Here is a 13,889-nt window from a genome sequence, read left to right on the forward strand (position 1 = left end):
TTCTTTTTTTTCCCCCTCATATGAACGTGTTCCTGCACAGGCTTCCTGCGTGCTCACATTGAGTGGGCTCTTTGTGCTAATGCCAATATTTCAGAGACTCTCACAGCCGCCTGGAGTCAGATCAGGTCAATAAGGAGCCCCAGGTCTGCTCCTGGCTGGCTATGCTTCTCTGAGCCCACATGGGACCAACATGCAGCACTGGGTAATGAGCAGAACAAGGGGGCCTCTGCCAGGGCTGCCTCCTTACCTCCACTTCCCCTTCATGTCCCCAAGGAAAGGGAGGTAGCAAAGGTGTATATACATAGATATGTATTTTTAAAAAGACTATGTTGCCAAGGCTGGATGCAGTGGCTATTCACGGATACCAAGGTACCAATGATGCAAACTCCTGGGCTCAAGCAATCCTCCCACCTCAGCCTCCTGAGTAGCTGGGACTACAGTCGTGTGCCACCATGCCCAGAACAAAGGAATATATTTTTAAATGACAACTATAGCCACTTATTGAATATGGCCTATGTGCCAGGTCCTGTGTTGAACATTTTACATATATTAACCTTGTTTCATTCTCACATCATCTCTGTGAAGTAGGTATTATATTTTCATCCCTATCTTCAGATGAGGAAACTAAGGTTCTGAGATTCTAAGCAACCTGAGCAAGGTCACACAGCTCAAAAAGAGAGCTGCAGGTGGAGTTGGAGATTCAGCATCATTAAATTTGATGAAGTGCCCCACACAGAACACAGGGTTAAAGAGAGAAGGCTCTGGCCTTGCCATACCATCCTTTATGCCCTCACTGAGCACAAAACACTTCCACCAGGACATCCAAAATACTTTGGTGGCTGTTTTTGTCTTTGTTCTCTGTATCCTTTGTGAGATTATGAGCTGGAGAGAGGGCAGGGGTCATGTCCTTTTTGCTACACAAGAAGATAGTATGGCACAGCGGTTAGGAGCTGGGGCTTAGAGCCAGACAAATCTAGGTTTGAGTCCCAACTCCACCACTTTTTGGTTGTTTGGCTAAGTCATTCCTTCTGAGACTCAGTTGTATCTGTAAAAATGAGGATAGTTATAGCACCTGCCCTCAAAGGATGCCTGGCAGAGTCAGTGCTCAGTAAATGTGAGCTATTACCTATATCTCTGGCTATAGATGATGCCCGGCACAAAGTAGGATCTCAGAAGATGCCCAGGGTGCAGGAGCCCACTGAAGTGTCTGTGACTGGCATTCTGTAATACCAACTGCACAAGTACAAAGTCCTACTGTTCAGGGGTCCTCAGCCCCAGGACAAATTCCTGAGTTCCCTGCCCAGAACCCACAGGACCTGCCAGCAAACAGCTTTCCTCTGCTTGCTTGTGAACAGCTGATGCTGTATCCACACTCAAATGCTTGCTGTGCCTCCGTAAGGTGAGGTAGATCCCAAAATAAACCAGAAGAAAGAGACAGGAAAATCACTTCTAGGAACAAGCAGCTCCCAGTGAGGATGCTGACAGTAATAACAGGGGCAGGCAGACTTCAGGAGATTCACCTGCAGCTGTTCCAGGACTGACTGGCTGGGGCCCAATTCCTACCTGGACTGCAGGGAAGGCCCACGAAGTCATGAGTTTGTTGCCTGGTGTTCCAGGCAACAGGCAGTCTGGAAATTTGCCTTCAAATGAGCACAGCCAAAACACTCCACGAACTCTAGTTCCCCTCTTGGGAGCCTAAGGATAACAGAGCTGTGGTCCTCCCTGAAGAGTCCTGAGGGGACAGAAGGTACTGAACTGGGGACAATAAGGACAATAACTGTCCATATAAACTTGCCATTTTCTTAAAGTCCACCATCTTCCTGTGCCATGCCACTGACTCTTAGACAGGAAACACTCTGCAAACCCCTTTTGCTTGTGCTTACCCTTGCTCCTTGATCGAAGCCTCTGTTGAAGGAGGGAGGACATTTCATGAACATGCAAGTCTCTTCTTCACATCATAAGTTCCCTTCCCCATGTAAAGTCACAGGGACAGAAGCCTACATGCTCATGTACCCTCACCGGCATCCAGTGATTCCACAATGGGATTGAAGGGATGGCCAAGTGGAGAATTTACCACTGAAAATCGGAACAGATGTGTACAGAGTGATTTCTCCATGTTAGGAAGTAGGCAGAGGGCTTTGCATCTACCATGTCACTCCATACAACAGCCTCTGCAGCAGGCAGGGCAGGACACTTCCCCCATGCCACCAATGGGAAAAATCAAAGAACAGAAAGATTCTGTGACTTGCCCAAGATCCCCTAAGTAGCAAAGCTAGGATTTGAACTCCAAACTGGCTGAATCTAGTCTGTCCTCTTCACCACTAAATTATACCACCTCCCCATTTACCTACCCATCCAGTTCCCAGGACTGGCTACATTCCTTTTAACCTTTAGGTAGATGTGTTGGGAAGCTCCCAGGCAGAATTCAGAATGTGGTAAATTAAGTATCATAATCTGGCTGAAGGCAAGTGCCAGCTATCCACACAGACCCCTGAAAGGTCAGTTTCCTAACAGTATACATAGAAAACATGTCAATCCTTTATTGGGGCCTCCACTGGTCTGACGCCATGACACCAGATTCTGAATCACTCCACATCAGATACTGAGGCCAAAACAAGCCTCCCACCTAACCTCCCCTCACCAGTCCTGCTTTTGAGATGCAGTGTGGGCAAAAAATGCTCCTGGGATGGGGCAGGCATGAATGGAATCAGAGTTGCTTTGCCATCTGAGTTACAGGGCCTCTGTGTTTGGGTGCAACTGCAACACACCCGACCTCTGCCTGCCACCACCCACACCTCCCCAACCTGGCTTCACTTGAGAACTGAGCCCCACTGGTCCTTAAGGACTAAAACCAGAGGCTCTCAGGGATAGGGCGTGGAAGATACAGACTATACATATCTTCCACCTCTTTCTTCTCTTTCCTTCTCTTTCTTCTTTCAGACAACTCCAAAGGAATTTTGTGCAGAAGAGTTTAACAGGGACTCTTGAGAAATTCCAAGGCAGAGGGTGATGTCAATGAAACATCAAGTTAACTATAAAAATCAGTGCTCTACTCCAATTCTCTGGGAGTCTCTCAGAGTCCACAGCTCACTCTTGTCACACAAGCTCTGGCTATCCCTCCCCAAGGACACAGAGAGGGGCTCTTTTTAGCCATTAATAGCAGTCCCACTGCCCAGAGGGTTGGGCAAGGGGCCAGGGTCAGAACCATCAACATTGCTCAGTCTGCAACATGAACCAGGATGCTACTGGTTGAAGGGAGCTACTAACTCAACCACAGAAACAGATAGGGTAGGAGTCAAGGCCACAGGACACTGACTTCCATCTGCTCCAGGAACTTGCATGGTTAAAAGTGGTACAAGAAGGCCAGGTGCGGTGGCTCACGTCTGTAATCCTAGGACTTTGGCAGGTTGAGGCAGGTGGATTGCTCAAGCTCAGGAGTTCAAGACTAGCCTGGGCAACATGGCAAAACCCAGTCTCTACAAAAAAATACAAAAATTAGCTGGGTGTGGTGGCTTGAGCCTATAATCCCAGCTACTCTGGAGGCTGAGGTGGGAGGATCACTTGAGCCCAGGAGGCAGAGGTTTCAGTGAGCCGAGAATCGCAACATGGCACTCCAGCCTGGGTGACAGAGCAAGACCCTGTCTCAAAAAAAATAAAAGTGGTAAAAGCAACACTATATATATAAAATCGTGGATATAGTTCATATCTTCCACGCCCTATCCCTGAGAGCCTCTGGTTTTAGTCCTTAAAGACCAGTGGGGCTCAGTTCTCAAGTGAAGTCAGGTTGGGGAGGGGTGGGTGGTGGCAGGCAGAGGTTGGATCTGCTGAACCCAATACCTCTATTCCTAAAAGTTCCCTCTGCTCAATGCCATTAGCTCCCACCTGGCTTCCTTGGTGCTTCATCACTCTTCTGTGGCAGCAACTACCCATGTGCAAACACAGCAGGAGCAATATTGCTACCAGAAAGCTGGCTGGCACAGCAAATGCTGGCCTGCCAGCACAGCAGCAGTGGAGGCAGTGAGGACATGGTGATGAATATCGGCAAGAAGCTGATGAAACTACACTGTGGCAGCTGCCAGGGCTTGCCATCCACCTTGCCACTCCTGAGAACAGTCCCAAGTGTCAGTGTAGTAGGCTCCAGCCAAGGACAGCCAGGACTGGGAAGAAGTGGGAAGAGAGTGGGCCCAGGCTCTGGGGTCAATGGCATAGGGCAAGTTAGCTGGAAGACATAGGACAAGTTACCTAACCTCACTGAGCCTCAATGCTTTCATCTGAACATAAAAATAATAATAGTTCCTATTATTGTGAAAATTGAACAGGATTACCCATACGAAGCACCTAGTACAGTACCTGAATATGGTGAAGACTCTGCAATTGTTGACTATTCTCATTATTTTAAGCCCTGGGCCCAGGCTCACAAAAGGGTTAGAATATTGTTCCTTCTGAGGATGCACTATTTAAAAACCAGGCCAGGACCAGCCCGTTTCTCGGCACAGGTTCCTTTAACAACAGAACACACCTGCCCCACACTGGCGCTCAGGACTCTCCCATGAACAATATTTCAGCAGCACTGAGCCAAGCAGCAGAGCCCAAAATAGCATTTGCAGAGCGAGGCACATGTCAGTGCCTCTCCGGTGCTTCAGAAGTGCAGGGAAAGAAAGTTTTCAATCACTTGCTCAGAAACCACAGCCACCCACCACCTGCCTTCCTTCCAGGGCACTAAGACGCTGCAATCTCTGTTCTGCTGGAAAATGAAGGTCCCTGAGCCCTGCAGCAGCAGATACCACTCTGACAGACCATGCTCTTTCCCTCCCGCAGGCCAGAGAGGAGCAGCCTGAAGGAGCAGCCCTGTGGGGACAAAGGACATACACAGTTTGAATTCAGAGTGTGTTTTGTGGGGACAGGGCTGGGCCTGATACCTGGCCGAAGGGCCTGCCACTCATGCGTCGGGTAGAACACCTCCAGGACTTCCGTGTCCAGCTCCTCCTCTGCTTTGGTTTCTTTTCTCTCTGTTTCTTTGGTGCTGCTCTTCTCCGGGTTGGTCAGGGCAAACTCCTTCTGAGAAAAGAAAACACAGGGAATGACCCACTGCAACTAGGCGCCCAGGTAAGCAGAAAAAAAAATGGCCTAGGGTGGCACGTTCTTTTCCTCCATGCCCCCCTACCCCACAGCCACACATGTCTGGACACTCACAGTTCCTTTCACAAGGTCAGCCTCAGAACCAGCACATGTGAGGTGATACGGCTAAATGAATGCAGCATGCTGTCCTGTGTGTATGTGGTACTTTTGAAAACACATAGGGAATGACTCTAGAAGATTCCATGGTATCTTGAACGTGTTAAGGGAACACATTAGGGACAGGGGCTGGCAAAAGGAAACAATAAAAGCCTTTTACTTTTTGACATGCTATTATACTGTTTGATGTTTAAAACTCGTACGTATTATTTTTACAATAAAAATACACATATTTAGAAAAGAAAAAAACACATACATGAATAGGAGAGTAAGGCCTCAAATGGCCACTACAGATGCACAAAAGCTGGCAGCTAAGGCCCAGCTGATTCCCAAGCATCCCAGCAGGGCACAATTCCCCAGTGTGCCTATGAGCCACTGCAAACCATAGAGGAAGGGTGCAAGTGGGAAGGTGAGAATCCAGCTGGGCTGAGGGAGGAAGACGCTCAGGTTGGAAACCACTTCCTAAAACCTGTTTCCTTCCACCCTGTGCAGAACATAGAGGATTAATGAGATGGTGTCTCTGGAGCATTCTCAGCTCAGGAGACAGCGATGAAAGATAAATACAAAGTATTATTCATTTTGCTCTTTCCTGGACTCTCATCCTTCCTATCCCATTTTTAAACCTGTTCTTGCAAAAAAAGTAATAAGGCCTCAGGAAATTCGAACCAGAGGGTTCCAGAGCTCTGGGAAATTACATTTGGGAAAACAAGGAGGAACCCACATTAGCACATGGGGAGGTATTTCAGCCTGCCCACCTCCCCTGTCATCACTTTTTCTCTGCTTGCCAATCTCTCCCTTAGTAACAAAAAGTATATTTCTTGGAATCTTCCTGTGAGCCCAAACCCGTGCTGGGTACTTTACATAGATCTCGTTTTGGTCTCCCAACAATGCTAACCACACCTGCGAGATGTTATATGCATACATCTGGAAAGTTATTTAACTTTCAAATAACACCTCGTTCTCCGCCGGGTGCGGAGGCTCATGCCTGTAATCCCAGCACTTTGAGAGGCCAAGGTGGGTGGATTGTTTGAACCCAAGAGTTCAAGACCAGCCTGGGCAACACGTCAAAACCCCATCTCTACAAAAAACACAAAAAAATTAGCCAGGCGTGGTGGTGCACACCTATAGTCCCAGAGACTTGGGCGGCTGAGCCAAGAGGATCGTTAGAGCCCAGGAAGCAGAGGCTGCAGTTGCAGTGACCTGAGATGGCACCACCACACTTCAGCCTGGGTGACAGAGCAAGACCCTGTCTCCAAAAAAAAAAAAAAAAAGTGCCTTACTCCAGATAAGGACTCCCTCCTGCCTGGGTCCCTCAATGTCTGATCTTTAGTTGCCAGAGGAAAGGTTAAAATGTTAAGGTGCTGGTGATGACAATGTAGAGCCCCTCCAAGAATTTTTACTGTTTAACAAGAAATAAAGGCATGAAATTTAGATGACAGAATTTCAGGTCTTACTAAGACCAGTAAGGAAATATCTTGGCAAGAAGCTCTCAAATCTAACCACACCTGGGAGATGTTATATGCATAGTTATGAGAGGCACTGACTCCAGCATAGTGGTTAACATGCTGGAATAATTCAAATCCCAGTTTCTTGTGACTCAGGAAAAGTTTTTTAACTTTCTAAGTTTCAGTTTCCATATCTTCAACATGAAAATAATAACAACATCTAGCTCATAGTTAGATGAGGTACTACATTGTAAACCACTGGCCTTGGGTACGTGGTGGCTGTTACTGTTATTACTTATAAAGGCAGTCATAGATTCCAGGCTGTGTTGTGACATCCAGGAGTGACTATACAATATGGCATCATTCAAGCATGTCACCTGCGTAGCCTGGTGCCTCAAACCCCTCCTATCCCTTCAACTTAAAAGTTTGCCCAAATCTGAGCTCAAAAGGAAACTAGGAATAGAAGAATAGGTGTGCTCATGAGACTACAGAGAAGACACACTGGCAAGAGGCACCCTCCATTCTGAGGACATGGACATCAAGGACTTCCAACAAGCTGAGTTTCTAGAGGGCAAGCACCATGTCAGTCTCCTTCATCACCCGCATGCCTAGCACAGCGCTTAGTTTGAAACTGCTGAACAAATAGATGAATGAATGCCCCTTCCCATAGGCAGGTGTGTCTTCTGGGTGCCTTAGACTGAGGAAAGCCCAAAGCACGTGAGTCTGCTGCAGGTGCTCACCTCATATTCCACAACAAAGACCACCCTGTCTGCTAAGTACCCAGAGCCTATATACACTAGGATCAGCCCTGGTCAGAAGCATTAGACTGTGGGACGAGGAGAAAGTCAGGAAAATTTACCTTGGAGGTGTGTCAATGAAATGTCCCAGGGGCCAGGCAGGGATGCAGGTATATCAGTGGACCAGGTGTAAACAACAGGGAGTGGTGGGACTGTAGAAACTGGAGTCCTCCTGCCTTGACTCGGGGAAGCAGCTGCTACTCAGCTGGTCTACCACTGTCACGCAGGCATTCAACTTGAAAACAGAAATCCAGATTTTTATGTGAAATGTTCTTATTTTTAGAACACTAAGAGGGCCAAACTAAAATATCTAAGCATCAATTTGCAACCTTTTTTAAAAAAAATTTTTTAGTAGAGACAAGGGCTCCCTATGTTTCCTAAGCTGGTCTTGAACTCCTAGACTTAAGCAATCCTCCCTCCTCTGCCTCCCAAAGTGCTGGGATTACAGGCATGAGCCACCATGCCCAGCCTCAATCCTTGTTTACCTATTAGCCGGGTAATTCCTAGCAGGCTGTAAGCAAGCAGCCAAATTCTCATCAAGAGAAGCAGAGAGCGGCAAGGGAGATGGTGATAAGAAGGTAGCACAGGAAGCCCTTCAAAATCGAGGTAGGCTGATGTTCATTTAACTGCTAAGGGTTGGGAAAGCCTCTTTTTCTAGATTTCATTAACAAGATTAACAGAGTGGATTCGAGAAGGAGGGAGAGAATGAGACTGATGAACCGCTGAGCTACATGCTTCAAGTCCTAAGGAGGCCAGACTCCTTTGCAACAATCCTGTCACTGTTCAAAATGTTTTTTGCACCTCCTCTAGGTATCATCTTTGAACCAGATTTTAAGATGCAAACACAAAATCTGTACATTTAAAAGTACATTTTAAAGTACACCTCGATTTTTAGTGGGGATTGACACAAAATTGGTTCTCCCCTATCTGTGCTCACCCTGTTCACCAGACCTGGCTATGAGAGTCTTTAGATGCTTTGCCCAAATCACACCTAACTATCCTCAAAGGCCAAGGGCTCAGAAGCATTGAGAGAGGTTCAGTGATATGAACACACCACAGGCTGGACAGTGAGTTCAAAAGCAGAGTTTCAGAAAACGTTTTGAGAAAAAGCAGCATCAAGAGGATGAGGTTGTAACGATAACAGCAGCTACCGTTTATTAAGCCCTGATCATATGTCAGGCACCGGGGCAAGATGCCTTCCATGCCTCAATTCATCCAAGTCTCATCTGTGAAGCACATCATATTAGTCCCATAGGAGGACAGATATGGGGCTTTTCAAAATCACACTGCTCAGAAAAGCACAGCAGAGATTGAAGTCCAGACCTGCCTGGCTCCAAAGCCCATACATAAGTTTTGACTCACTTCTATGATTCTTTTTTGGTCAGATGTCCTAATAAGTTGTGCCCTGAGAGCGGAGGGAATGATGCTGGGACATTAAGATCGCTTTAGCATATCTACCAGCACATGCCCTTCCTTGGCAAAGACTTCCATGGGCCAGGTAAGAAACCACAGTCCCAGAGTAAGAACAAGCACAACTAGCCTCAATCTGCCTAGGCAGTGTCCTGAACAGGAGAGAGGGAGGCAGGCCAGCCCTTGGTCGGCCATGAAGTAAACCCCGTGCTCTGGTGCCTTCCCAGCTGGCTCCTCAGGGCTCCCTTCCATGCTGGATCATCAGCGCTCTCTTCTCCCTATCACCATCATTCCAAATACCAATTTCCTCTCAAGTGACTGGCAAGAAATCCTAGCTAAGGTGTTAGCTGACAACAGCTTACCATGTCACACTTCCTTGCGCTTGTATCTGAATAAGAGATTCTTAAAAACCAAAGCCTTCAAGATCCAAGAGAATGAATGAATCTCTAATGGTGGGTTGACAGACACTGTAACAGAGACAGACTGCCAGGGCAACATTTTGGGACAGAAGCCTGCCTGACACAGCCCAAATTAAACCATAGAAGCAGCACCCCCATACTAAAAAAACAACAGCTGACATTCATTAACCATTTATTGGCCATATTGTGCCAGTTTCAATGCCAGGTGCTTTATATATAATCACATTTAATCTACACTAAAACCTTAAGAGGAAGGTACCAACCCTGTTTTACAGATTAGGAAACAAAGCTCAGAAAGAGTCAAATTGCCAAAGTGTGAGGCAAAAGGGATCTTACGAAGGGCCTGTGCTTCCTCCACAAGGCTCCACTACTGTACCTGCCTCATTGTTCACCACCTTTTCAAAGGCCAGTAACACACAACCACAGCCCTTCAGCATCTACATGCCTCCTAAGATGTGGCATCCCAGGGAAGTACCGCAGCAGGAGCCAGGAAGGAAAGCTGGCTCCAGATCATACTGTGATACACACAGCCAGCCTTTCCTGGGTGGGCATGAACCTGCCCCACTGCCTTTGGGGAGGACAATTCCAGGTCATCAGGAGCACTTACCTGGACTCCGGGCTCTGAAGAAAGGATCATAACCACCTCCACCCCATTTTCACTGTTCTGAAGGTGGCTGGCTGCATAATTTAGATTTTAAATGACATCAGGGCAACAATTTTTATGGTATGAGAGAAAAGATGCTTCAACTCCTACTTGTGCTTAGCACATGACAAAAGATTATGACAAATGTATACAGCTTAGGAACAGACATAAGGATAAAAGCAGCTTCCGTTGATGAAAGTCAGTATTAACATTTTTCTAAGACTAGACTCAATAGAGCTAATATAAATGGGCCAGAATAATTATGCTCTGAAAGCTCATCTATTTGGTTGGACTATTATCCAAAAGGGACTTCCTAACTCAGTCCTTAAGTAAATTCATCAGCATGCCTTTGTTAATTGTGCATCTGCTAAAGCTCACGATGGGGAGCACGGCATTCTCATGAGCTACAAGTTGGGGAGGGGACAAAGCCCTGGTCCCTCAAGGCTCTTTTCTGGGCCATTCCACCGCCAATCTATGCCAGAGACAGCCCCAACCTCATGCTGTAGCCAGTCCCATTCTCAGGGGCCCCTGGAATCCCATTCTCACTGTCCTTGAAGAAGAGGCAAATAAACAGCACCAACAGGATCTCAGAGGGCATTAAAAACTCAAAAGGACTCGTGACTCCCAACTGTATGTTTTCTCCTGCTCCACAAAGTGGGGGGAAAGGCAGAGAGGAAACAAATGATTTCAGAGAGAAGGTGGAAGCTTGCCATGAGCCAGAGGTGAACCACAGCTAAGCTGGATTGTTATTAAATTCATCACAATTGTCATTTGCACTTCAAGGACCTCCCGCTCCAGAGCTTCCAGCGCTTTATCCAACATTTAGTGGGAGCCCTGGGGTTGGGGAAGGTGGCCAGGGGAGGGTGAAACTGTCAAATAACTGACAGTGGGAGCTTATCAAGGGAGAAGAGAGGGAGGGCATTAGGAGCTGGTCAAGGGCAGGCCGTTGCTGGGACAAGCCAAGTAAACAGGGCCAGGAACCATATTGTGCTGCAGCCAGGCCACACTCAGGGCCTTTTCGGGCATTCTTCTCCTGCCAGTGGCAATGGCAGAAGCCCGGAGCAGTGAGCTCTAGGTTAATGAAGTGTGGCCCGGAAAGAACAGGGAGCTATAGACAAAAGGAAGGAGGATACAGAGATGGAGATGAACTGAGAAAGTACAAGGGAGAGAGGAGGAGAGGAAGAAAAAGAGTCTTACTTGGAAATGATGCCCACCACACAGGCACTCAGCTTTTGGGAAGAATCCTGACATTCACAGCTCTCACAAGCTGGCTGTGTGATTTCGGCCAAGTTACCTAATGTCTCTGAGTCTTAGTCTTCTCCTCAAAAGGAGGATAAAAACTGCAGCTGCCTAATTCATAGTGTTGTTGGGAGGATTAAATGAAAATATATATAAAGCACTCACTACAAGGTTTGGTACATGAAAGATTATAATTATTAATTTATCATCATCATCATCTTTTCCCCAAAGGGAAACTGTGCCATAAGCTTTAAACAGAAGCCAGAAGACACAGGGATGGGGAGGAAGAAGTCTACCTACTCCATGATCCACTGCCAGCCACACTCACATAAGAAAGAAACATAAAAGCCCACCCTACTCCCACAGCAGCCCTGGTGACAGGGAGGCCTTCTCAAGACCTCATCGAGGATCCCTCCCACTTGCAATAAAGACATTTACCGGGTTCTGATGACTGAGGCAGAAGGTGAAGCAGGCAGCCATCAGCAGCCCAAGCAGTATGGCCAGAGGAGCCATCCTAGATGAAGGCAGGCTCTGGAGAGCCATAGTCAGGGACCTGCAGGTGCAAGCACAGAAAACAGAAGGTCAATGAAAAGCTAGTGCTTGATTCCCCCGCACTGTGATTCCCGTGTCATCACTTGCTCACATGTCAGACATTTCCTGCATAGAGGTATAACGAGTCTTCTACCACTTCTAGATAATTCTGAAACCTCTATCTCCCATGGTGGATCCAGCCATCCAATAAGAGATATGCCCTGGCTAGAACCATACAGTCAATCAGGACTCTTGCATGAGCCCTCACAGCCCTGGTCCCTTCCTTCTTCACTAGAACTTGTTATCAGGTTGCGGCGGGTGGTCTTGACTATGATAAGGAGAGAGGGAAACTAACCAACTGATCTGTGTGTGAACTAACATGGGTGCAAATCCACATTAGCATTTGTAACCACCCACTTCTAAAACACACCCATTATCCTACCTGAAGACAGATGGCATCAATATCCTCTAAGACAGCAAAGTTCAATATTTCCAAGTCACAAAACCTCTCACACCACCTTTCAAACAGTCAAACAAATCAAAGTACAAGCCCCATTAGCTATTAAAAAGGACAAGCAAAGGTGGGAGGATCCCTTGAGGCCAGCAGTTCAAGACCAGCCTGCACAACACAGTGAGACCCTGTCTCCACAAAAAAAAAAAAAAAAAAAAAAAAAAAAAGAATTAGCTAGGCACAGTGGTGTGAGCCTGTAGTCCCAGCTACATGGGAGGCTGAGGCAGGAAGACCACTTGAGCCCCAGAGGTTGAGGCTGTAGTGACCCATGACTATACCACTGCACTCCAGCCTAGGTGACAGAGTGAGACCCCAATCCTCCAAAAAAAAATTAAAAGAATATAAGGATGGAAGGACATCCCATGTTCATGAATTAGAGACTTCATACTATTAATAACAATACTACCCAAAGCAACATACAGATTCAGAGCAATCTCTGTTAAAATCCCAATGGAGAAACTCATCCTAAAACTCATATGAAATTTCAGGGGACCCAGAATAGCCAAAACAATCTCAAAAATGAAGAAAGAGCTGGGTTTAGTGGCTCACACCTATAATCCCAGCACTTTAGGAGGCCAGTGGGTGGAATGCCTGAGCTCAAGAGTTCAAGACCAGCCTGGGCAACATGGCTAAACCCCATCTCTACCAAAAATACAAAATATTTCTGGGTGTGCTGGTACACGCCTGTAGTCCCAGCTACCCAGGAGGCTGAGGTGGGAGGATCGCTTGAGCCTGGGAGGCGAAGGTTGCAGTGAGCTGAGATCATGCCACTGCACTACAACCTGGGTGACAGAGTGAGTACCCATCTAAGAAAGTAAAAGAAGTTAGAGGACTCACTCTTCCTGATTTCAAAACTTACTACAAAGCTACTGTAATCAAAGGGTGATACTGGCATAAGGATGGACAGACCAATGGAATAAAATTGAGAGTCCAGAAATAATCTCTTATATGGTCAATTTTTGACAATGGTGCCAAGACCATTCAATGGAGAAAGGACAGTCTAACAAACGGTACTGGGACAACTGGATATCCACATGTATAAGAGTGAAGTTGGGGCCAGGCACGGTGGCTCACGCCTATAATCCCAGCACTTTGAGAGGCTGAGGCAGGCGGATCACGAGGTCAGGAAATCGAGAACATCCTGGCTAACACAGTGAAACCCCATCTCTACTAAAAACACAAAAAATTAGCTGGGCATGGTGGCAGGCGCCTGTAGTCCCAGCTACTCAGGAGGCTGAGGCCGGAGAATGGCATGAACCTGGGAGGCGGAACTTGCAGTGAGCCAAGATTGTGCCACTGCACTCCAGCCTGGGCAACAGAGAGAGACTCCATCTCAAAAAAATAAAAAAATTTAAAAAAAAAAAGAGTCAAGTTGGACCCTTACATCATTTATAAAAACTAACTAGAAATGAATCAAAGACTTACATTTAAGAAGTAAAAGCATAAAACTTAGACGGAAACATAGATGTAATCTTAACAACCTTGGATTTGGCAATAGTTTCTTAAATATAACACCAAAAGCATAGGCAACAAAAGAAAAACAGATAAACTGGACTTCATGAAAATTAAAAAGTTTTTGGGTCTCAAAGGATACTATCAAAATAGTGAAAAGACAGAATGGGAGAAAATATTTATAAATCACATGTCTGTTACGGGTAT

The 13,889-nt window shown here is 46.6% G+C and overlaps 1 protein-coding gene across 2 annotated transcripts in view; it reads right to left on the reverse strand.

Moving 5' to 3' along the window:
- The window catches only part of SIL1 (SIL1 nucleotide exchange factor), a 240,040-nt gene that overhangs the window by 158,271 nt on the left and 67,880 nt on the right, over nucleotides 1-13,889 (reverse strand). For both annotated transcript variants that reach the window (XM_025388798.1, XM_025388799.1), the window contains 2 exons: nucleotides 11,627-11,741; nucleotides 4,920-5,058 (listed from right to left, as the gene is read on the reverse strand). In XM_025388798.1, coding sequence (XP_025244583.1) covers nucleotides 4,920-5,058; nucleotides 11,627-11,731 — 244 coding nt within the window. In that variant the 5' untranslated portion in view covers nucleotides 11,732-11,741. The remainder of the gene's footprint in view (nucleotides 1-4,919; nucleotides 5,059-11,626; nucleotides 11,742-13,889) is intronic.

This window comes from Theropithecus gelada, chromosome 6 (assembly GCF_003255815.1).
Source record: "Theropithecus gelada isolate Dixy chromosome 6, Tgel_1.0, whole genome shotgun sequence".
In the NCBI taxonomy this organism is placed as follows: domain Eukaryota; kingdom Metazoa; phylum Chordata; class Mammalia; order Primates; family Cercopithecidae; genus Theropithecus; species Theropithecus gelada.